The 21,820-nt window shown below is 41.3% G+C and overlaps 3 protein-coding genes across 7 annotated transcripts in view; 1 reads left to right on the top strand and 2 right to left on the bottom strand.

The window, feature by feature from the left end:
- The window catches only part of nup153 (nucleoporin 153), a 14,657-nt gene extending 3,022 nt beyond the window's left edge, over positions 1–11,635 (bottom strand). The window contains exons 1-19 of one of the 3 annotated variants that reach the window (XM_084563575.1): positions 11,439–11,635; positions 8,304–8,526; positions 7,889–8,164; positions 6,886–7,025; positions 6,066–6,194; positions 5,729–5,845; positions 5,518–5,565; positions 5,253–5,306; positions 4,354–4,494; positions 4,174–4,226; positions 3,811–3,946; positions 3,543–3,698; positions 3,356–3,454; positions 3,179–3,263; positions 2,985–3,086; positions 2,260–2,895; positions 1,911–2,090; positions 799–1,719; positions 1–338 (exon numbers count right to left, since the gene is read on the bottom strand). The exon at positions 1–338 is cut by the window's left edge and continues 73 nt beyond it. In XM_084563575.1, coding sequence (XP_084419701.1) covers positions 1–338; positions 799–1,719; positions 1,911–2,090; positions 2,260–2,895; positions 2,985–3,086; positions 3,179–3,263; positions 3,356–3,454; positions 3,543–3,698; positions 3,811–3,946; positions 4,174–4,226; positions 4,354–4,494; positions 5,253–5,306; positions 5,518–5,565; positions 5,729–5,845; positions 6,066–6,194; positions 6,886–7,025; positions 7,889–8,164; positions 8,304–8,526; positions 11,439–11,567 — 3,963 coding nt within the window. In that variant the 5' untranslated portion in view covers positions 11,568–11,635. The remainder of the gene's footprint in view (positions 339–798; positions 1,720–1,910; positions 2,091–2,259; positions 2,896–2,984; positions 3,087–3,178; positions 3,264–3,355; positions 3,455–3,542; positions 3,699–3,810; positions 3,947–4,173; positions 4,227–4,353; positions 4,495–5,252; positions 5,307–5,517; positions 5,566–5,728; positions 5,846–6,065; positions 6,195–6,885; positions 7,026–7,888; positions 8,165–8,303; positions 8,527–11,438) is intronic. The other 2 variants (XM_084563573.1, XM_084563574.1) reach the window with 2 other exon arrangements.
- Positions 11,636–12,033: 398 nt separating this feature from the next.
- ptdss1b (phosphatidylserine synthase 1b) lies at positions 12,034–18,733 on the bottom strand. The gene is made up of 13 exons (XM_084563343.1): positions 18,527–18,733; positions 18,356–18,447; positions 17,797–17,841; positions 17,586–17,710; positions 16,734–16,892; positions 16,097–16,248; positions 15,583–15,724; positions 15,322–15,434; positions 15,144–15,209; positions 14,556–14,655; positions 14,137–14,196; positions 13,654–13,732; positions 12,034–13,565 (listed from the first exon to the last, which is right to left on the bottom strand). Exons 1-13 carry the CDS (start codon positions 18,703–18,705, stop codon positions 13,468–13,470), a joined length of 1,410 nt encoding a protein of 469 aa, XP_084419469.1. The 5' UTR covers positions 18,706–18,733; the 3' UTR covers positions 12,034–13,467.
- Positions 18,734–18,833: 100 nt separating this feature from the next.
- On the top strand, positions 18,834–21,752 carry mterf3 (mitochondrial transcription termination factor 3). 3 transcript variants are annotated; one of them, XM_084562539.1, is made up of 8 exons: positions 18,834–18,849; positions 19,685–20,043; positions 20,152–20,307; positions 20,420–20,609; positions 20,780–20,927; positions 21,024–21,095; positions 21,181–21,342; positions 21,435–21,752. In XM_084562539.1, the coding sequence occupies exons 2-8, from the start codon at positions 19,692–19,694 to the stop codon at positions 21,627–21,629; spliced, it is 1,275 nt and encodes a 424-aa protein (XP_084418665.1). In that variant the 5' UTR covers positions 18,834–18,849; positions 19,685–19,691; the 3' UTR covers positions 21,630–21,752. The 3 variants fall into 3 exon arrangements, with proteins under 3 accessions (XP_084418665.1, XP_084418666.1, XP_084418664.1); XM_084562540.1 differs by lacking the exon at positions 18,834–18,849 and adding an exon at positions 18,953–19,144 and having other exon boundaries at positions 20,155–20,307; XM_084562538.1 differs by lacking the exon at positions 18,834–18,849 and adding an exon at positions 18,953–19,144.
- Positions 21,753–21,820: the final 68 nt, after the last annotated feature.

Raw genomic sequence — 21,820 nt, 5'->3', positions numbered from 1 at the left:
AGCAGCATTGACAGGAGCACCAAAGATGAAGGGCTGAGCTGGAGAAGGGGCTGAAGTGGAGTTCAGAGGAGCAGTTGATGGGGCAGGCGGCTGGCTGTCCTGACTCTGACCAAAGACAAAGGCCTTAGTTGGAGCGTCGCTGGAGGTTGCAGCAGGCTGCCCGAACATGAACGCGCCGGTAGCTGCGGAGGGAGCTGGAGCCGGTGTAGTGGTGGTAGAGGTGCTGCTGCTGGTGGTGCCGAACAGACTGGGAGTTGGGGTGGAGGATGATGAGGTGGTGGAGTTTGTGGGATTACCAGCCATGAAAGAAAATGCTGGTTTTGGAGCAGCAGTAGAATCTGTTCAGGGGGAGACCACATAGGTTTGAGTGAGTAATGAACTACTGATTTTGCATAACATAGCACTGTTTCCAGTAGCTTGTATAAAAGTGGCTGAATAAAACAGAAAAGTCATATTTCCATCACTATTTCCATTTATGTCTTGACTCTTTATCTTGTTGCATCCCCCTGTGCTAATGGCACCTGAGGGAGAACTAGTGTCACCAGCTGTTTATATCTAGAAGCTTAACCTCATGTGATTGTATATAGCCAATGAAATGCAGCCATTTAATTCAGTTAAGAAACAAGCATTAAAGGAAAGTTTGTATGTCAATTAATCGCCAAATGAAATACCATAATGAGGGGAGGCCTGTCTATAGGTAAAACAATCCACCTACCAGCACCTTCAATGGTCACTAATTGCTTGTTTGATTAATCTGTACTTATTTACTATAAAAAATAACATTTACAAATTAAATACCTGCAACACTTTGTCCAAAAGCAAAGGAGGGCTTTGGGGCCTCTGAAGTAGATGTTTCATTCTTCTCAGCTGGTTTGCCAAAAGTGTAAGGTGGTGGTGGAGGTTGTTCATTTGAAACACTCGGTTTGCCGAATGAAAAGCCTCCTGTTGCGGCTGGAGCAGAATCTGCCTCCTTGCTAGCAGCACCGAAGAGGAAGCTAGACTGAGCTGAGGGGGCAGCCACTTCTTTCTTTTCCTCCGGCTTTCCAAATGCAAATGCGGGACCAGCTGGCTCTGTGCCGGCCTGCAAGGATCCAAAAGTAGAGCCCCCCTGCGTTGCGCTGGTCGCCAACTTTCGCTCCCCTAATCTCGAAAACACAGACCCAGCTGTGGTAGATGTTGTGGTGATAGAGTTGGTGTTTGCTGACGTGGTGTCATTTGATGATGTTGCGACGTCACTCTTTACTTCAGAGGAGGAGGGAGGAGTGAAAGTAACGGAGGATGAGGAGGTTGTGGTGGTGTCTGATGTTTTCTCTTCAGGTTTTGACAGTCCGAAGGTGAAGCCGCCTTTAGAAGAGTTACTTTCTGTGCTAGATGATCCAGTACCAAACACTATCCCCCCGCCGACCCCAAACTTAAACCCAGCACCTGCAGCAGGCTGGTCTGACTTTTTGTCATCACCAGGGCCACCTCCAAATGAAGTGCCAAATTTGAAACCTGATGAAGCAGTAGTGTCTTTAGAAGTGGTTTCTGATGAGGAGCTTCCAAATGGGAGTCCAAATTTGAATCCACCTGACGAAGAAGAAGATGACTCCGAAGACGAGGTCCCAAACTTGAAACCTCCGGAGCCGGATCCCGCAGTACTGTCTGATGTGCCAAACTTAAAACCTCCAGTACTAGAGGTAGATGTCCCACCAGCAGAGGAACCGAAAGAACCAAAGGCTGTAGAGAAACAAAGGATAACAAACATTCACAGAATTGAAAAGATAAGGGTGTAGATTGTGAAGGTGTTACGCAACCATGAATGTTCATTCAATGTCTATAAATGGGATGCATTAAAACATTTAGGACCCCCAAGTCATTTACTACTGACAAAGTATTGCAAATTCCCAAAGGCAGGCTGCATCATTTACCCTTGGGCTCCACGCTAGCTCCAGGTTTGGCTGCCTGACAGGCAACACACTTCATGTCGGCAGCCTTATTCTGAAGAAGACAGACATCACAGTCCCAGGTTCCCTCTGGCTTCTTGAACTTTTCTCCCAATCCAAACGCTGGAGCACTGCTGGCTGACGAAGAGGCTTCTGCTGAAGATCCTGTAGGGTGGATGAGGAAAGGAGGATGCTTACCAAAACAAAACAAATCTTTTCAATGTAACTGGTTATACCAGTTCGCCTGAAGAGGAGAGCTGGTAAAACCAGAAGCCAAATTCAGTAGTGTATGAAACAATACATATCATCATTGCCATCATCACGATCCCATTACCTGGTTTAGCACTCGTGCAGGCCACACACTTAGAGTCTTCTGCCTTGTTCACTACCATACACGTATCACATTCCCATGAATCCTCAGGTTTTTTGAATTTGTCTCCAAATCCACTGAACCCTATAGAAACAGGGGCTGTGGGGGGCGATACAGTCTTAACAGCTGAGAAGGCAGAAGGAAGAGTCAGTGAGGGTTTGAGCCCTGTCCCGGGTTTAGCCGTTTCACAGGCCACACACTTTACTGCATCCGGTTTGTTTATAACAAGACAGGTGTCACAGTCCCAGGTACCAGCAGGTTTGGAAAACATGGTGCCAAAACCTGTTGTGGTTGTAGTGGTGGAGGTGGTGTTCGTGCTGCTGCTCTCCATTCCAACAGAGGTGGCGGATGATTGTTTACTGTCCATAGATTTGGGCTGTGGGGCCATACAGCAAACACACTTTGTGTCTGATTGCTTGTTAGAAACCAAGCAGACTTCACAGCTCCAGTCTGTTGAGGCTTTGGACAAACCACCAAACCCTGATGAAGAAGATAGGAAAGAGGTTGTGGAAGTGGAGGAGGGCGCAGTGGATTGTGTGGACGTCTGCTGGGTAGCAGCGTTGGTGCTTGGGGAAATTTGAGCAACTGGAGACGCAAAGCCTAGAGAGAACATGCAGAGAATTAAAAGGAATTAACTTTCAGGTTCAAAATGTATGAGCACAAAAAGATAGTATTGTTATAATTCTAACCAGGAGCTTTGAGGAGATCCAGCACGCTCCCCTGCTTTAGAGTTTTGGCTGGTTTGAACGGTCCTTCAAATTCTTCTGTGCCTTTGCTTGCTGCTGGCTTCACTGTAAAACAAACCAAAACACCAAAGTATTAACACTTTCCCAGTCAATACAAGACGTCAGTAAAAAGACCAACTCTAAGAAACATCTCTTACCTGCTGCCGCTATGGGTGTAGTCAGTTTTCCATTTGACATGGAGGGACCCAACTTTGCTACAGGTGCACTGAAAGTAAATCCAGCCTGCAAAGAAACAGAGCAGGACTATATAACTTGTTTTTAAAGAAACGAGAGAAGATTTAATTAAGAAAGGAAATAAAAAATGATGTACTTACAGAAGGAGAAAAGGAAGGTGGGCTAGCAGCAGTGGCTTTGACAATAGGGGAAGAAAACGTAAAAGGTACACAGGGGGGCGTTGAGGCCTTTGGTGGATCCTAGGAAAAAACAAAACATTAGCAAAATGCGGTTTACTGCTAAACTTGTATCATCATCATTGTAGTGTCAGACCGTTTTAAGACGGACCTTATTTGTGAGAGTTTCCTTAGCAGGAGTTACAGCAAGAGTCTTGGGGGAAGAGGAAGTGGTCAGAGGCGGTAGGGGAGAGGAGAAGCTGAAGGTGGGCAAGGCAGACGTGCTGATGGGAAGGGAAATGGTTGGGAGCTCCAGTACTTCAGCCACCTTGAGTCAGAAAACAAACACGTGCATCTCATTTTACGAGTCTTTAAAATAATATTTTACGGATTAACACGAATGAACAAAATAAACATTTTTGCATATACAAAGCTCTCACCGCATCATCGTCCACTCGTCTGGACGGGGCGCGTGTACTGGTCCTATCTCTCTTCATCTTGCCCCCTCCGGAGCTCACACTGCTGGCTGCAGGTGTGCTGGACAGAGGATAGGCTGGGCCGCTGGAACCCATTGTGCTGCAAGACAGGTAAAGCAAGTTTATTAAGTAAAAGAAGCATAAGCAACAGTATGATATGCTGTGATTAGTTTGCTATTTTGAAATATTTAAATACAGAAATCCATCCTTTCATTACGGAGGGTTTAGATAACTGAGGAAGGCCACTATGTAAATTTTTTTGGCTCAAAGTGGTATCAGCTTCCATGAGGAACATGTCTTTGGTCAATCAGAGCAGTTGTGTTTTACCTTTGAGATGGACCCGCGATTGCTTCAGGTAGTTGTGGTGATTGTCTTGTGGGCTGTGGGAATGATAAATAAAAAATAAATAAATAAATAATGTCAAGTATGTATAAAGCACCATTTGGCTGCATTAAATAAAGATGAGCCATGACAAGGTGTGAAATATTGCAGCTCTGTGCGACTAACCGTCTCTCTTGCGGTCCTGTCAAGAGTTCGGGTCAGTCCTCCAGGGGTTAAAGTAGGCCTGAAGGACACGGAGCGATTTCCTGACACAGATGGTGCAGAAGGAACCACAAGTTTCTGCACTGGTGGGAGGTTTGAGTCCATCTAAATTTAAGAAAGGATGGTTATTAAAGGATGGGGGGGGAAAAAAAATCATATTCAAGAGAACTGCAGTGCTCCATTCTTTGTTTAGGACTAAGAGCTCAGGGGTTTTCAAAATGCGATTAAATCACACCAGAGATGGGCACTATCTATAAGATGAAAATCAAGTAATGCTTGGCTATATTTTGAACTCTGCCAAGGTGAAACAATCATAAAAGCCCTAGTTAAACAGTGGGCTCTCTTGTTTCTGCAATGATCAATACACCATTGTTTTTTTTTCCTTTACAAAGCAGCTGGCACAGCTGTGAATGTCTGATATTTATTATTGGGGACATGTCCAGTATAGAGCTGGCACAACTTAACAATGGACTACATTTAACACACAGACCATTAACACACTTATGATCCAAATACAATATAGAGTCTGGCAGAGTTTTTCCCTCACAAATGTGTACACACACACACACAGACACACACGCACACACAGCAGTGAACAGCTGAGGGGAATTCCGTTAATGAGCGTAGAGGAGGCCAACAGGCAGCGGGAACGAAAATGACAGGAAGACAAATCGCAACAAGTGCTGCTGGGTTTGTACAATGATATTCCTGTTCACAACACCACAAGTACACTGGGCAGTAGACCCAAGTGAAGTTAAGACGTGGACCTGCATACATAAGCTTCGACATGCAAGACTGTCATAAAATCAGAAAACAAACGCTGAAGTTGAACAGTAACATACAAATTCAATTTCTGTACTTACCCGTTTCTTTTTAGCCTGGAGATGTGAAACATCTGGGTTTATGCCATCCATTGACTGAAATAGAAACAGAAACAGAAACAATGTGAGATGTTTTTTTTTTTTTTTGTCTTCTAAGAGACTTTAGTATTTCAAGAGTTCACCATTTCACAGATGGTTGTCACTAATTTTAAACTATTAAACCACAGTTCCCATATTTTATTTATTATCACTGGTGTACTGTACACTGTAAACAGATGCTTTCAATAAATTTAACATAAAAACTTACTCTTGACATGGCGGCTGAGGCTGCTGCTGCTGGGATTCTCTTGGCATCCTGCAGATCAAGACAAATCAAATTTTAGAAAAGCATATAATCAGAAGAAGAGTCTACTGGGACAACACAAAGTATATATTTACAAATTCACTGCCAATACTACCAAACTTGGAGATAAAGTGAAGTTTCAACAGAAGAGCGTCTGAGTTATGTGTGTACTCACAGCCAGTGGGCTCGACATACGCTCCAGGGACTGCAGGATGCGTCTGGCTGTGGCGCTGGTCACTCCACAGGGCGTAGCACCGGCAGGCTTCGCCTTAATCTGCCTCCTCACCGGGGCCTAGACACCAGATGAACTCATTTATTCTCCAATTACATTCATCAGTCATGATGTCAATGTCAAATAAAGTGCTTAAGAAGCCTTTGCAGCGAGAGCAATAAATGCATATTTAGAGTAAATAGAGTAAATAAATAGAGTTTGGTGTCCTATGTAACCATGTAAGTTATTTTTAATGTCACAATCGTAACAGGTCACAGATTCTACATTGCACATAACTCACCTGGTATGGTGTTCCAGGGCGACCGCGGGCACTTTTGACTGCGGCTGCCCCGCCGTATGTTGTCTTCCCAGGGTAGAAAGGTGAATCTCCAAGCTGGCTGGAGTTCATCACTGTGCTGTTTAATGTTGACTGAAACACAAAAGGTTTCAATCAACATCCAAATATGAAATAAATACAATCTTTTTTTATCTATCTATCTATCTATCTATCTATCTATCTATCTATCTATCTATCTATCTATCTATCTATCTATCTATCATGTTGTCAAGGGGAAAGGGTTTGTTGTGAACTATTTAACAAACATATGACCAGCTCAGACTTGTATTAGTGGAAAATCTGAATTTTCTTTTGTTCCTGCATTGTTAAAATCTGAGTCACACTGCACACAAAAGAGGACAACTTGTTGCGAATCGTCTACACCGACTTGTAGCGTCTGGGACGCTGCCATGCTGATGAACGTAAATATGTAACGTACTGCTCACACATTTAGGATAGTGCCTGCATGTCAGTGGTGTGGCAATAACCTTTCTTTCCATATTATGTATATGGCTAATAACTAATGTGGCTGATAGCTATGACTACATCATAAAGGACGTAGGAGTGCATTTGAGGTAAGCACAACATTTTTTGGGCAGTGCTTCAATTCTAGAGGGGCATTTTATATTTAAGTGGGTCACTTATCTACACACACAGCTCAAGTTGAAGCACTAAGTTGCCCAAATTCCCAGCGTTGAGTCACATATTTGCCCCCTTTAACAAGCTTTTTACTAACTCTACATGGTGACGGTCACAACATCTTGATGGACAGGCAGATACTCACATTGGAGGAGGTTCCAAAGACAGACAGGTTGAAAGCAGGCTTTTTAAGACTGGACTGGGAAGGTTGAGGCCCAGAATTTGTTCTGTCCGTCTCAGGGGACCAAAGCTGAGGAAGTGATGCCGTTTTAGAAGTGGGGACATCTGAAAGAGAGAAGACGTTGAAGCCACCACAGCTCGTTTTGACAACGCACCAGTGCATCAGTCGAGTTAAGCCGCCTCGCTAGTTATGTGCTATACGTCTACGCAGTGTTGAATGAGAAACATTGTGTGTGTATTATTACAGTATGTCAACTACAGTTTCTGTGGCTGGATATTTGTTTCAAACGCTTAAGTCAGCAGCTTAATAAGCAGTGCAGGATGATGAGGAAGAACGCAGGTTGCACGGAAAGATTACCATCTACATGAACCTGATCATTTCACATGACTGGTCTTCCCCAGATTTATGGATATTATGCAACAGCTGCAGTGTATTTCCATTTACGTCCTATGATGTCTAGTTAACTGTACATTCAAATAGTAAAGCAATTAAATGCACCACATCAGAAAAATAAGCCAAACACAAAGGAAAGAATTTCTCAAAACAGCTCTGACATATAATACAAATCTGTATTAATAATATAATATATCTTCATCTGGTTATCAGATTAGTTTCTGTGTGTAAACATAATATTTGGCTAGTAGTATTAATTAGTCCTCAATAGTTGGCTTCATCAGACCGATAAGGTTAAAGATAGTTATGCAAAGGCAGTGAAGGCAAAGTTTGTATATTGGACTGTTGCATGGAAATATACGCAAATCATACCGGATAAAGATTGTGGTAGCAGCAATAAGTCCACAAAAATAACTTCAGATAACAGAAACAGAACTATTTTATTTCACCTGATCAATTACCTCTTTCTACTGAGGAAGGTGGCAGCACGTGTGGAAGCTTTTGATTATTTCATCTATTTGATGACAATATACCTTTACAAAGACAAGCGTCTTGTTCAATGCTCTGATCTTACCCTTGTCAGATGCGCGGGAGGAAAATCCACTTGTGGTGGAAATGTTATCATCTTCATGCTGTGAGAGGTTGTCCTTGATTTCTTTGACCAAGGAGAAGCCCGTGGAAAACGGCCCAGGGGCTGAGGAGGTGGAGGGCTGGGAGAAGAGGTTGCTGGAGGTCCCCAGGGTCGGAGACGACACATCCAGCGGGGTAAAGTGGAGGTGGGAGCGACTCAGAGGAGGTCGAGAGAGCACATAATCCTGAAAGTTCAGTGATGCACGGCTGGTTGAGGGTTCTGTGCAAGAGAGAAAGAAACCACAGTGTTGATAATGAAAGAAACCGCATAATAACCTGTTCAGACTCAATTCTCATACAAAGTATGAAAAATTCCCCAGCTAGCCTTTTGGATAACCTAAGAAAGAATGGTTCCTCACCTGTGTTACTGGTGCTTGGCTCTGGGGAGTCACGTCCATCAAGGGCAGGTGGTCCTTCTTCACTGCCATTAGGAGGAGTAGGAGGTGGCTGGCAGTTCTGGTCTGTCCTCTGTGCTGCCTCTCCTCCTTCGGGAGCATCTTCATTCTTGAAGTACTTCTGCAGCCAGGAAGGAACGATGCTCTTTACTGTGTCTGTCACTCGACTGATGAGGCCTGACTGCTGCTGATAGACACGTGAGAAAGGGAGAAGAAGCCGTGAATAGGAAGATGTGAACAGCGAGATCAAAGGAATGAGAGCGAGACAAAAGCAAACAAACAAAAGAAAGAACCATCAACTGGAGATATTATTTGTCGTCTTCTTATTAGAAAAAGCCCCCTAATGACCGTCACGGGAAAAAAATTCACTACGCATAAAATGTTAAGGTTTGGCTAGCGGAATCGTTTGGATTAATACACTTTTTAATAATAATATAAAATGTGTTGGACTCTTTTGATTAGCAATATGCAGCAATCAACATTGAATTTTATCACGTGAACAGAGCTGCACAGCCCCATTATTCGTCTTCCCAAGTGCAAAACAAAACACCAGCTCAGTATGACAGAAACTGGGTCAGGCACTGTGTGTGCTTCTATGAAACACTGAGCAAGTGAGGCTTGTCCGCTCTGTACCAAGGTCTAATACTGGATGAATTCCAATCGATAAGTATGAGTCTCATCACCTACACTCTGCACAGAAGGTAACAGCGTTTCCAGGATTTAGAAAACTCTTATGTAAAATCAATAGACTGTAGCAACTTGTTGAGAAATCTATTCAAGCATTTAGAGACATTTCTAGCTCTTAACAGGATAAAAGACGTATGAAGCATTTCATGGACATGCCTCCGCAGAAAAGAACAAGCCTATTACATGACTGCAAGCAGAAATTAAAGGGAATATGCACTGAAAAGTAGTGAACAAGGTGGCGTAAATTTTCTGATAGGTTTGTCCAACCAGTAATATGTAATGCTTTCTCGATGCAAAAGGGTTTACCAGTCTATTTATTTAATCTCTTTAATTCTAAGATTGGCGCAGTAACGCTACTTGGATGATTTCAGATTAGGGCAATGCTGTCCTGCGCTGTGATGAGAAAGTACATGCAAGAAGGAAAAGGTTTTGAGGAAAAGTGGTATTTGGCTAGTCATCTCTTCGTGTAGATGCTGTGCACCCCAGTGGTAGCTTTCAACACCTGATAAGAGCCACATGTGCCTGCATCCTGCTTATCTAAGATATACACCTGTGGGCCACACTGCACTTTACCCTATGTGCAAATACACAACTTTGACTAATCAAGAACATGTGCAACAACCATGAAATTTCTAGTTTACTTATTATTTTCAAAAAATATGAGGATTTAAGAGTGTTTCCACAGGGTCACGTAACTTAGTGAGCAAGATGGAGTGCATTTAGCGAGTAAAAAAATGTTCTATAATCATTTAAACCAGTCAGTTGTTACAATTGGGTGAAATGGCACAGGAAGTTTTGACAAAAACACTTCCATCACAGACGTTCTGATGTGAATCAAGCGACAATGGTGCAAAACTGCATGTCTTATCCTTCTGCTTTTCGCCAGCAGTGTTGTGTAAATCAGATTGTTGCAGAAAAGCCGATCTTCACATGAACATTTAGTCAACCAAAATATTACAAATTAAAGTTACTGCGTTTGTTGGCTTGAATGCAATCTTTCTTTACTGTTCTTTACAATGAACACCTGATTATCCAAAAAATGGGCTTCTGGGATTAGGTGACAAGAATGTTAACTTGACACTGACACCCCATGCCGAGTCAGCAGTACATACAAAACTACTAAAAATAAAATACTACACTATGTTTGTATTTACTTGGTCCTTAGCCAAAAGAGTGTAAGATATAAACACGTGTCTTGCGCTGTATTAATCACTTTTTATTGGTTTAGGCTGTTTTCTTATCCCATCCCCTTTAATGAAGAATGATTGATAGTGCCATAGAGATGGTGCAATCATGCCAAAAACAACAATGTCAAACAAGTCCAACAAATTATTGTTTGATCTTGCAATGTTTAGTTTCTGCAAGTCATTAAGATAATGTATTGTAACTTTACATAAACCAGTCCAGTGGGGTCGGCAAACAATGGCTATCCATCAAAAGTGTTGACCCTATCCAACTGATATCCGTTCACTGGTTACATTACTTTTCTGCTGGTGTAAATATCACAATATATTACAATTTCGCTCGAACAATTTTCAAATTAAGCTTTTCAGTGATTTTGTCGTCCTAACAGAAAACAAACGGCATCACCAAGCTGGCAGTTCACAAGAATATACTAAATGGTGACAAAGTAGGTCAATGCCTGTGCCATGTATCAGGACACGTCTTGTCCACTGTTAACGCTGTGGCGTCGTTTTTATGCCAACATTGGTGTCCAAACGGCAAGTGAATCCACTCTGGCAACCATGTGGGTTCTTCTATCAGCCAATGCTTCCTGCGCAATTCAACTGGCTGAGATTTGGCTAACGCTACTAGCTAACATCAAAAAATGTTTCCAAAAAGGGCCTGTAACATATCCCTCAAAATGTATCAGTATGAACGACAGCTGCGCTCAGCTACGGGCATGGGTTATTTAGATCAAAATGATCATGTCACTTCTACCTGTAACGGTGCGATACCTTCAAACTTAAGAACCGAAGACAACAATGCGTTGCTCGGCAGTGCTAGCTTGCTAGCTCGCATTAGCTACATCGGCTAATACTCAGAATTCTACTTCCTTGCTTTCCGCTAACTTCGCTAACAGCTAAGAACTCACGAACGTAGCCGCGGTTGGTTATCTCGACTTGCCGCGCACGTGCTGGCATTTCAGCAAACACACGTTAACTAGTCTAAACGACACACTGCCGTGATTTGACCTGTCAAGTCCGCCTGATTCTGCTAACCTGTAAGGTAGCGCGCTAATTCATTAGCATTTCCTGAACATGCTAGCAGCGCGTGGAGGCCACGAGCGCTAACGGCAGGCCATAAAATGTCTCCAACAAAACAATAACAACTACTAAGTGACGGTGGCACTGCAGTGACCGTAACGTATTCGACACGGACCTTAAACGTTAAAACTTTCACTCGATTTACCTGTTTACTCTTGGCGTAAGGTTTAGCGGCGATATGATATCTCCTGCTTCTAATTTTCCCTCCACCCGTGGCCGCCATGGCTCTTTCGTCTGAGTGTCTATCGGCGTTTCGGCGCCGGATAGCTGTCATCCAGCACAGCGGCCACACACACCAAGGAATTATGGGAAATGTAGTAGCTGAACCTAACAAAGGAGCTCGGTGCGTCAGGTCTTACCACATGGCTTATGTAGCTAATTTGTCATTTAATGAACTACAATAATTTGTATTTTGAGAATTAATGCATTTGTTTTATTGTTATTAATATTATTTCGGGTTCTGACTGTTGGTCCGAATAAAACAAGCGCTGAGAGATGTTCATTTTACCCAACAGTTAACTGATAAATTCAGAAAATAATTTGAATGAATGACCGATAAATATGTTCCCTACTAATTAGACCAAAAGCAAATCGCGGGCGTCAAAATGGAGGCAGTGGATGTAAAAAAATAATACTGTGTGAACCTTGGAGGTTATTGTAAAATTTTATTACAGGACAATGGTGAAGCTTAACCATTAGCTTTAATCTCTAACATAAAATGTGACTTTAGTATACCCGTGGACCTAATACAATGTGCTTTGTTAATTATTTATCACAAAGTATGCCTTTAGACAACAGATATATATATATATATTTTAATCTTGTGGGAATTGTTTCCTTAGATTTGTCAACTACTTTTAGTTCTTTCCATTATGTTGTTGATGTAACACTGACTTCCAGATGGTATAATGTAATGAGTCGATCTGTTACTGCAGACATCTCAAATACAAGGATACACGTAAAATATCTTATATTGTACAAAAAAAAAACCCAAATTTGTTTCATGTTGCAATATATTTATACCTACAAAAGCAATCAAACCCATACAAATCATACATAAGCAATAACACAATAAAAGTTAAACACAGTGTAGTCTGCACTTAAAGCATTGTACATGTTCATATAACTGGAATCACTAAGTCAGAGAAGTGCTAAATAAGTTTCGAAATACCAAATACACCACACACACTCAACAATATTAAGCATAACTTATGTTGACCAGTCACACGATATGTTATTAAAGTCACATTTTATTCATTTCGATCACTGAAAAACAAAAACGGCTTATTAAAACGGACTGTTTCACAAAAGTGATTATCCTTTGCTACTGAAAGTCACAGTATTCTCTGTCTTGCATACTACACACATACACTCATAACAAACATACAAAAATTACAAACATACAAAAAATATTGTGCATCTTGTCAGTTTTAGTAGTAATTGTAAGAATACAATTTGCAGGCCACAGTTGTGTTCAGGAACACTTACTTGTTCCGTTCATTTGAAAAGCACAGTAGCTGTATTTCATCGTGGCGCAGTGTGTTATAGAAAAGAAGCCCTTACACAAACATAAATATATTAAATCACCTGAATACAAATAATTTACAAAATCCCACATACAACAGTCACTTTGATCTTTACTTTTTCTTGTAAAGCTATTAAACTCTACATAGTAATATATAAAGACACAACAGTGAAGGAGGTTAATTGCAAAAAGTCTTAAGAGCATATAGAATATGTACCCAAGGGTGGTGGGAGAGGACTGGTTCTTACACCCCTGACTCAACACACCCACTCACTTGTCCCACAGTGCAAAACATCCAAACAACATGAATTCTACTGTTAAGCAGAACATGTTGTGTGTCATCTCTTTCACAATCCAGAAAGATTAATTTGTTATTTAGGTCTGTGTAGAAATATAATTGACAGCATATGTGCTGTTGATTCTACAAAGAATCGAGACCCCAGTCAACAGGACTATAAAGCTTCCAGCTCAGTGTTTTTGCCATCTAACAATTAGATCTGTCGAATTAGAACATCAGTGCGTTTACCAAGTCTTCTGGGATTCATTAAACCACCGATGCAGCTTTAAGTATTCAATAAATTCAACTGTATTCTTCTTGCAGTCTATGTGATTCACTCATCGGCTTCACAGGTTTGCTGAACAGTGTTGTTCACTGTTTCTTTCCTCTGTTGCCGTTCACAAATCTGTTCCTCCCAGAAGCTCTCCTCCGTTTTGTAGGTTGTGAACTCCTCAAATTATCGCTCCGAGCTGCGAAGCAAAACCACATAATCGTGTTAAACATTTAGGATGAAGTTCAGTGAGGAGTAGTCACCAGACTGCCTGTTATGAGACTGACCTGCAATGCCATCTGGGACGAAACCATATGAGTCAACAACACTGCTGTCATTACAGTCCTCACTTTGCACAGAAATGCTCTGTCAACAGAAGGGAAGGTGAGGGTGAATGGCATTTCTGACAACGAGTTGCACAACTGTGACAAAATCTGGCTATAAGTGTAGTTTCTCCGGCCTCTCGTGGCTCAAAACGTCAAGACATTTCAACATGTCACAGCAGAAAAACAACAGGTGTAAATAATGGGATTTATATCATAGTCAATTTAGCTGCTTTGGCTGCAGAATCTTTGTACTGTGCGAACTGACTCAGTGTCGTGGCTTACTGGTGCACAGCAAAAAAGACAAAACAAAAAAAACAGAGTAGGCGTGGTGACATTATTAGTAACACCAACAGTCAAAATACCTGTCGTGAGAAAGATCCAAGCAAGTTACATTTTGTAAATTCATGCGTTACGATATAATTTGACTTAAGAACCAAAGCTCACCCTCATCTTCTTTTGCTCATACCACACCATCCCATATAAACAGAGCAGTGTGATGAGTGCCTGAGGAAGATGAGAAAAAATATGTGGGTGAAAAACTGAGATTAATGGTTCTGCATAAACACTGTAGGTATTTTAGCAAAGAAAACGCAGTAAGTGACCAGAATAATTTAACTCTTCCTCCTTCAGAATCTAGAGCCCATATCTGCATAAATGACCAGAAGCAAAATACAGAAGTAGTAATGTTTTATATTATTATAATCACATCTAATGATTTTAAATGTATTGTATTCATCACTGGGTGTCATGACAGCTGTTATATTTACACTTAAAAAATATATATATAGATGCAAAATCCTGCTGTTGTGTTGTGTGAGATGAAATACATCTTCGAATAGCAACCATCCACACACTTGTCTTACCAGACAGAGCAGCCACAGGAGAACATAGCGGATTTGTGTCTTGGAAAACAAGTCGTGGCCAAATTTCATACATGCAAGAGCCTCCAGGAAAGAGATGGCACTTAAGGGAAATGGGAGAATACAATTAGACACAATAGTGTGTTAGATTTGAACGTTTCAGAAATAGACTTTGACAATTGCCCCCTCTCTTGGTAATTCCTTTGCACTGCACTGGAGCTTCTCCGTGGATGTACAGTATAGCCCGTGTGGCTGTGAATCCATATACATCTTCTGCATCCATTCAAACTCAGTATAATGTAACTCTGCGGTGTGAATCTCTTTTTCAGCCTTAAAAGGTTACGTGGCGGGGGTAAACCTCAGACAAGAGAGTGGTTTCGTTATGCGCTCATCTTGTTGCTATAGCAACTGGAGGAGACGGGGGCATCAGCTGCTTTGTGTCTGCGATGAAGTCAACAACTACATAATGTTAAACATACAAAGAAGTCTGTCTCACCCTGGACAGTGTTCAGTACAATAAAATGTCTGTGCTAAAAATCACAGAGTTGTAAGTTACAAATGAAATTAACTGACAGGACGAAAGGTACTTACCCAAACACCCAACACTGTGTGCCAACTCGTTTACACTGAGTGTCTGTCAGGTATGCATAATATTGCCTGAAAGAGGTTTAGGAAGATAAATAATAAATACATTTGTGCTCGTCAAGAGCAAAGCAAGCACTGCAGATTCCTACATTAGGGAACGTTTGAGATTTAAGTCTGAACATACCGTACAGTGGGTGCAGTTATGACTCCCAGGAGAAGGACACGACACCAGCTGAGAGGATGAGAGGCCTGGAAGATGAAGATGTGCTTGAGGAAGAACGTGTTCAACTCTGTCAGCTGTGAATATGAAGGATGTGAGACAGACAGGATTTAGTACGGATGTATTGTTTATTAGCAGAAAGTTAGCATAAGGAATAGAGAGGCTTTAATGAGCTCTGGCCCAAACACATGTGACCCTAGCTGCCTGAGTCAAAGCATGCACTACCTGCCAGAGGATCATGAAGAGATAGATGCCTGCCAGCCTCTGGAAGGAGGACTTTGGGTCAAACCAGCGCACGTAAGTCCAGCTGGCTGGTGTGAACTGGAGCACAGCTCGCTTTATCTTCCCCGTGGTGGAGTGGATTTCCCTGGAATGGAGGCATTAAGGTTATTATCAATTATTCTTTTCTGCTGTGACAAATCAAATATTCAATATTCATGTTAATAAGATGAATTAAGACTAATTAAGGGAAGTAATGATACTGTAAACTGTTAATGTTCATCAAACAAACAAATCAGTAATGTTGCTTATAAGTTCACTGCCAGCACAGCAGGAAAGATCTTGTCCTTTGTGAGAGTTTAAGCAGACGTGTCCTTTTTTGCAATGTATGAGAGTATAGCTTAAACTAAAAGTTAAAAAAAAAGTTCTATGAAAAAATACTTCTTCCAGTCTTATTTCTTAAAGTGCTCAGGTCTTCTAATGTTCGTGTGATTAAATACAACAACAGAGAAACACTGACTTGATGCTGGCCCAGCGGTAGGTCCTCATCTCCAGGTAGTAGCAGAGAGTCATACCCAGCCAGATGCCTCCTCCATTACACAACAGTATGTCGAGTATCACCTGATCCCACCAGCACTCCGCAAAGTTGGGCAGAAGGTGCATGAATACGAGCTGTGAACAAACGTGCACGTAGCGTGGAAAGTAAACATGGGTTTATATGATGAAAGAATTTTAAATAATATCTGATGAAAACTGAAAGCTTGGTGTGTTATTTTAATGAGCTACGTTTGTTCATAAGCTGCGTGACACAGTTGATTCTGTGATCAGTAAGTCTGGTATTAGGTCGTTAAACCTTGTAATCTAATCCCTCAAGTCAACAACTCTTGTTATGAGCAAAAACTCCTGTTCATACTACAGTTTGTTAAGATGAATTCCTCCCATATGAAGGATCCCCGCTGTCTGCACACATTATCTGATCCTGGCCACAAAACTTTCCTCCCTTTTTGCATGACGTGTGAACTCCCATGTGAATAAATATGCAGTATGTTCACGTCCTGGACACTTACAAAATACAGCATGATCTCCATCGTAAATTATAATGCAGCCAGATTTAGTCTGATGTCATATTGACCACACGTGTGTGCACACAGTGTCACCTCAGTGAACTCCCAGGTGATGCTGATTGTCCAACACAGGCCGTAGCTCCGGATTAGCAGAGCCTTCATGACCCACCCTGCAAAATGGGCAAATGCAAAGATGTCGAAGTGGCTCAGGATGCGTTCCCACGTTATCACTGTACAGTTTACGGCATATTCCTGTAGAGTGGAAGACAAAGGTAACAGTGGAAACCAACTAAAAACTCATTTTTAAATTATTCTTTAAGTGGAAATGTCCACACCCACATTGAGCTCTTGATGAGATCTCCTCACAGGAGTCACAGTGAATGACCTTTGTCCGTTCAGGAGTACTAAGTCTATTAACGGCAGCAACAGTGTGCCAAGAACTTACACCAATGACCACTGACAGGTGAAGTGAATAACTCGATGATTATCATGGCTCCAGCAAGTGAATATTTTATCCTAAAGGTTAATATTAAAAGCAAATGGAATACCTAGTTATCTCTGGTGCTTAGAGTTTTTGTAAGATAAGATGCACTGTTATTAAGAAAAAATTATCATGATGGGGTAAATTAAATAAAACTACATGAATATTTATCTATGTATTAATTCAAATAATAATGTTTTCAATTTTAAACAGGATCCAAATGGGAACCAGAGCACCAGGGGTAATGGATTAAAGTCAGGCCTAGTTCACTCCTATAAACCTAAATCACCAATTTTCTCCAGAACAATACATATAATAGACTCTGTGTGTAGACCTTGCAATCTCTGATGTGGGTGGGATATGACAGAGAAGCCTCATCACAGTCTTCAACATATGAGATGTGGAGTGAACTTTCTCTGATGGTTGACACGTAAGCAAAAAAAAAAGCCCAAAACCCTCCTTACCATAACATCAGCTTCCCGTTTGGCGTAGCGCAGATTTGGGTCCAGCCAGTACATGAGAGTCTTCACTTGATCCCAGTTAAGGAAGATGAGCAAGACAAGAAACAGGAAGTAGAGCACGCTGAGACCTGCGAAAGACAGGAGAATGAAGGTGAGAGGGAATAAACAGAAATGAAAACTGTCCGTGAACAGATAAGTTACTTCAAACACTCACCAAACACCATTCGCCATACTGCAGGGTGCGGCCTGGTGAAGGGTCCTGAGGAAAAAAGAACATCACATTATCATGTTGTTATTATAGTAAAGACAAAAGAATAGTACAATACGTGTATGATATGAATATAATACGGACGTAAATAGAATAAGTATGGTCAATATAATAATACCATTGTAAGCCATACCTACCATATTTACTTTTCATGTTATATTAATGTCATGCTCACATTGTATTCATTCATTCATTCATTCATCTGCTGTAACCACTTGTTCTGTGAAGGGTCGTGGGGGGCTGGAGCCTACCACATTGTATTTTACAGTAAGTTAAGTTATTTTACAAATCAGTTAAATGTCAGTTTGACTCAAAAACAAAAGGTATGCACACAAATGCAACCTTGACAATGAGCACTAGTCTCACTTGCAGACAAAACACAATTCTTGCAGCTATTGAACACAACTCTTGTTACTGGTGTTTTTAATTTTGGATAGCCTAAATCCTGTAAGGATTATTGTAATAAATATCTGTGAAATACCCCTGCTCTCGTGAATCCACTCACCATTAGGAAAGGCCAAGACACTGATGACCAAGAAGAAGGAGACAACCACCACAAAACCAACACGGAGGTTGTTGTCCGAGTGTTCATCGTCCCTGTCAGATCACAATTTGACGTGTTAACAAAAATGAAGCTTGCTTTTAAACAAATATTTAACGGCGCGTTGTCGTTTACCTGGTGAACGCAAAGTACATCAAGCTGAGCACAGTAATTGTCAGGAGTGTGATGGTGTGTGGCTTGTAGAAGAAGTCAAGACAGATATCCTCCACTTGTTGCTCGTTTATCATTCGGAAGTGTAACCTGTAGTTGGCATCATCCCTCCGCGGTGTCCGGGTCGCGGCGGTGACGGCCATGTCGCCGAAAGTTTTACTCCAAGAAACTAAAAGTTGTGAAATAAAGAGACAAATGAATGATGCAAAGACAGACACACACACAACCAGGAACCCAAACTACGGACGGGCTGAACCATCGCAGTGGTTCCACGGGGTGTTTTTCATGTGAGCAAGTGTATAATAGTATCCACCAAAACAAAGAAGTGAGAACTGTCCTGATAATATCTCTTCTAAAATATGTTATGTTACTTTAAATTTCAAGCCTTTATTAAATTATTTACCCTCATGAGTAAATCTAGCGCATCAATTTAAGTACAACACACTTTTGTGGCACAGTCCACAATGTGACGTTTACGTGAATTACTTCCGTGAATGTGCACGTGAAAACAGTTTACATTACACAACTTGTTGGTATGTGATGGAGCTGTGTTGAGGAAAGCAATTGTTTTATTTACAAGAAGTGAGTAAAAAGTTATTTATCAAAAAAATGATCCGCTACCGTTGGCTGTTTGTGCAAGGATTAAAGAGACTTGGTGTTCCGCGAGCTTGTTAGCATTTAGCTCGGTCAAGCTAACATTCTGTAGGTCAACATTGGAGTCTAGTGAATGCACAGGTCTTTCTCTGTATACATGAGAGATACTGGTGGCTTTGTTAAACGCCATCACGCTTATCAACAGCCGAATTAGCCATTATGAGTATGAAACAATTCCTGAACTAATACTGCAATACTAAATCAGCTTATTGTCCTTTATGTTGTGGTGTAAACATACTTATTTGCCAGTTAATTAGATACACTAGTGAAAACCAATTGCAAACATCTTGTTAGTAGGTTTTCATAAAAGATCACTACACAGAGAGGCTGTGCATTGTAACGGCCCTACTTTTTGATTTGATGATTTCAGAAAATACTGTTGACGTTAACAGACAAAGCAGACTGCTGTAAACTTTAAATGAAGCAGACTAATTGCTATATTGAATGACATGACTCTTATTCTTACAGAGAGACCATGTCGTCTGCTTGTGCACAGCTGTGTCTGAGATGCAGAAGTTCTCTTTGCTCCAAGGCAGTGACGAGCACCTGGACGTATTACGCTCAAGTTCGACCTACAGCAACAGGTTTACCAACTATTCTCACTAATGGATTATTCAACAGGGAGAGTCACACAACAGCTCAGGGGAGACTGAGGTGGAAACAACAGATGCGCTACTGCAGTGACTTGACTGCAAAATACCCGACAACTGACTCTAAGGAAGACAGCTACAAAGAAGAGTTATCAACAACTGATGCTGTTGCATACAAGTCCCCCCTGTTACCAACCGAAGCTGCTTTGCCACTGACTGAAAATCAGATATCATTCGGTACATGATTGTTTGCTGTATATAAACATTCATCCAACATCACCTTTTGAAATTAGATTCCAGATTTGTAGCCATTGAATTTGTTCAATCTGTGTTCTCATCATTTAGCAGATTTGGATGCTGCTACTCAATTTTCAGCATTAGAGGAGATCAGTGATGAAGAGGCTGTCAGTATATCCCCTCCCGCTGCCATTCCTCCGGCCTCTACCTCTCTGAGGGACTATGTCGACAAGTCTGAGACCCTTAGCAAGCTGGTACAACTAGGTAATACAATTGTAGAGAACATTTAATTCATATTTACCAGTTTGGATGGTTTGGAAGTTGTGCCCCTACGTAAAGTATTTTTTTTCTTATTATTCAACTCCTCTCATTGCAGGCGTGAATCTGTGGAAGCTGGAACAAAGGCCCAATGTAGGCTCCATGCTACTGAGACTCGACTTCAACACAGATGTGGCTCCAAGGCTTCTCTTTCTCAAAGACATCGGGGTGGAGGATTCTCGCTTTGGCTATATCATCACACACAACCCCTTCATTCTCACTGAGGATTTGGAAAATCTACAGGCCAGGTACCATGAAGGGATTATAGAATCATCCGATGACTTCATATTTGTCAAATTTATATAGTCTAAATTAATATGTTTGTGATTAAGCTACACAAAACTAAGTCATGTTCTTTCACTGCATTCACACCGACTATGATATTGTTTTAACAGTGTTCTCTCTTGTTGCTGTAAAGGGTGAACTATCTCAAGTCAAAGAAGTTCAGTCCTGAGACTATTGCATCCATGGTGTCCAGAGCTCCCTATCTTCTCAACTTCAGTGTGAAGAGGCTGGACAACCGACTGGGCTTTTATCAGCAACAACTCAACCTCAGTGTTTCCAATGTACTTACCATGTTTACAAAATGAAATTGAGACTTTAGTGGTATAGAAGAGATGGCGTTAAAAAGACACAAGGGCTAATTTTGTCTCTCTCCTCAGACGCGGAACATTGTGTCTCGTCTTCCCAGATTGCTGTGTGGCAGCTTGGAGCCGGTGAAAGAAAATTTGAAGGTACTGGATGAAATTATCAGAAAGCATAATCTGAGAAATCGTGGGATTCTGTTCTAAATACTTTTTTTATAAACTTACTTCACAGGTGTGTGAAATAGAGTTTGGCTTTAAGAAAAATGAGATCCAACACATAGTTATTACCATCCCGAAAGTGCTGACTGCTAATAAAAGGAAACTAACCCAGATATTTGACTACCTCCACAACACCATGAAGGTGCCCCACTATCTGATCACCAAGTTCCCACAGGTAGATTGCATTTTTTTCCCAGTCAGTTTGAATAAATGTCCATTGTGTTTTGTCCGTGTTCATAACTGTAACTCCAGTATGTCCTTTTACAGGTCCTCAACTCCAAGTACTTGCGTCTCAGAGAGCGCCACCTGTTCCTTGAGTACCTTGGAAAAGCTCAGTATGACCCGACCCTGCCCAACTACATCGCCCTGGACCGCTTAGTGTTTTTGCCGGATGAGACTTTTTGCACTGAGTTGGCTTCGGCTACATTGGAAGATTTTTATTTGTTCCAAAAGACGCTTTGATTCTTCATGAGGGGTCATTAAAAGGGACTTACGAAAACATCGGTCAGGTGTCAGGTACATGCACGTACAAAAATTCAAATGCATTATCAGAAAAATGTTTTATGAATGTGATGTTTAATAAAGTGACACAGTGTATGTGCCTGAATTATTAGTCTTATTTAACACAGCTGTCTATCTGAATAGGTCATACA

The sequence above is a fragment of the Chelon labrosus genome, assembly GCF_963514085.1.
Source record: "Chelon labrosus genome assembly, chromosome: 16".
In the NCBI taxonomy this organism is placed as follows: domain Eukaryota; kingdom Metazoa; phylum Chordata; class Actinopteri; order Mugiliformes; family Mugilidae; genus Chelon; species Chelon labrosus.
The sequence above is the reverse complement of the archived record's forward strand: the minus strand, read 5'-3'. Positions and strand labels throughout refer to the sequence as shown.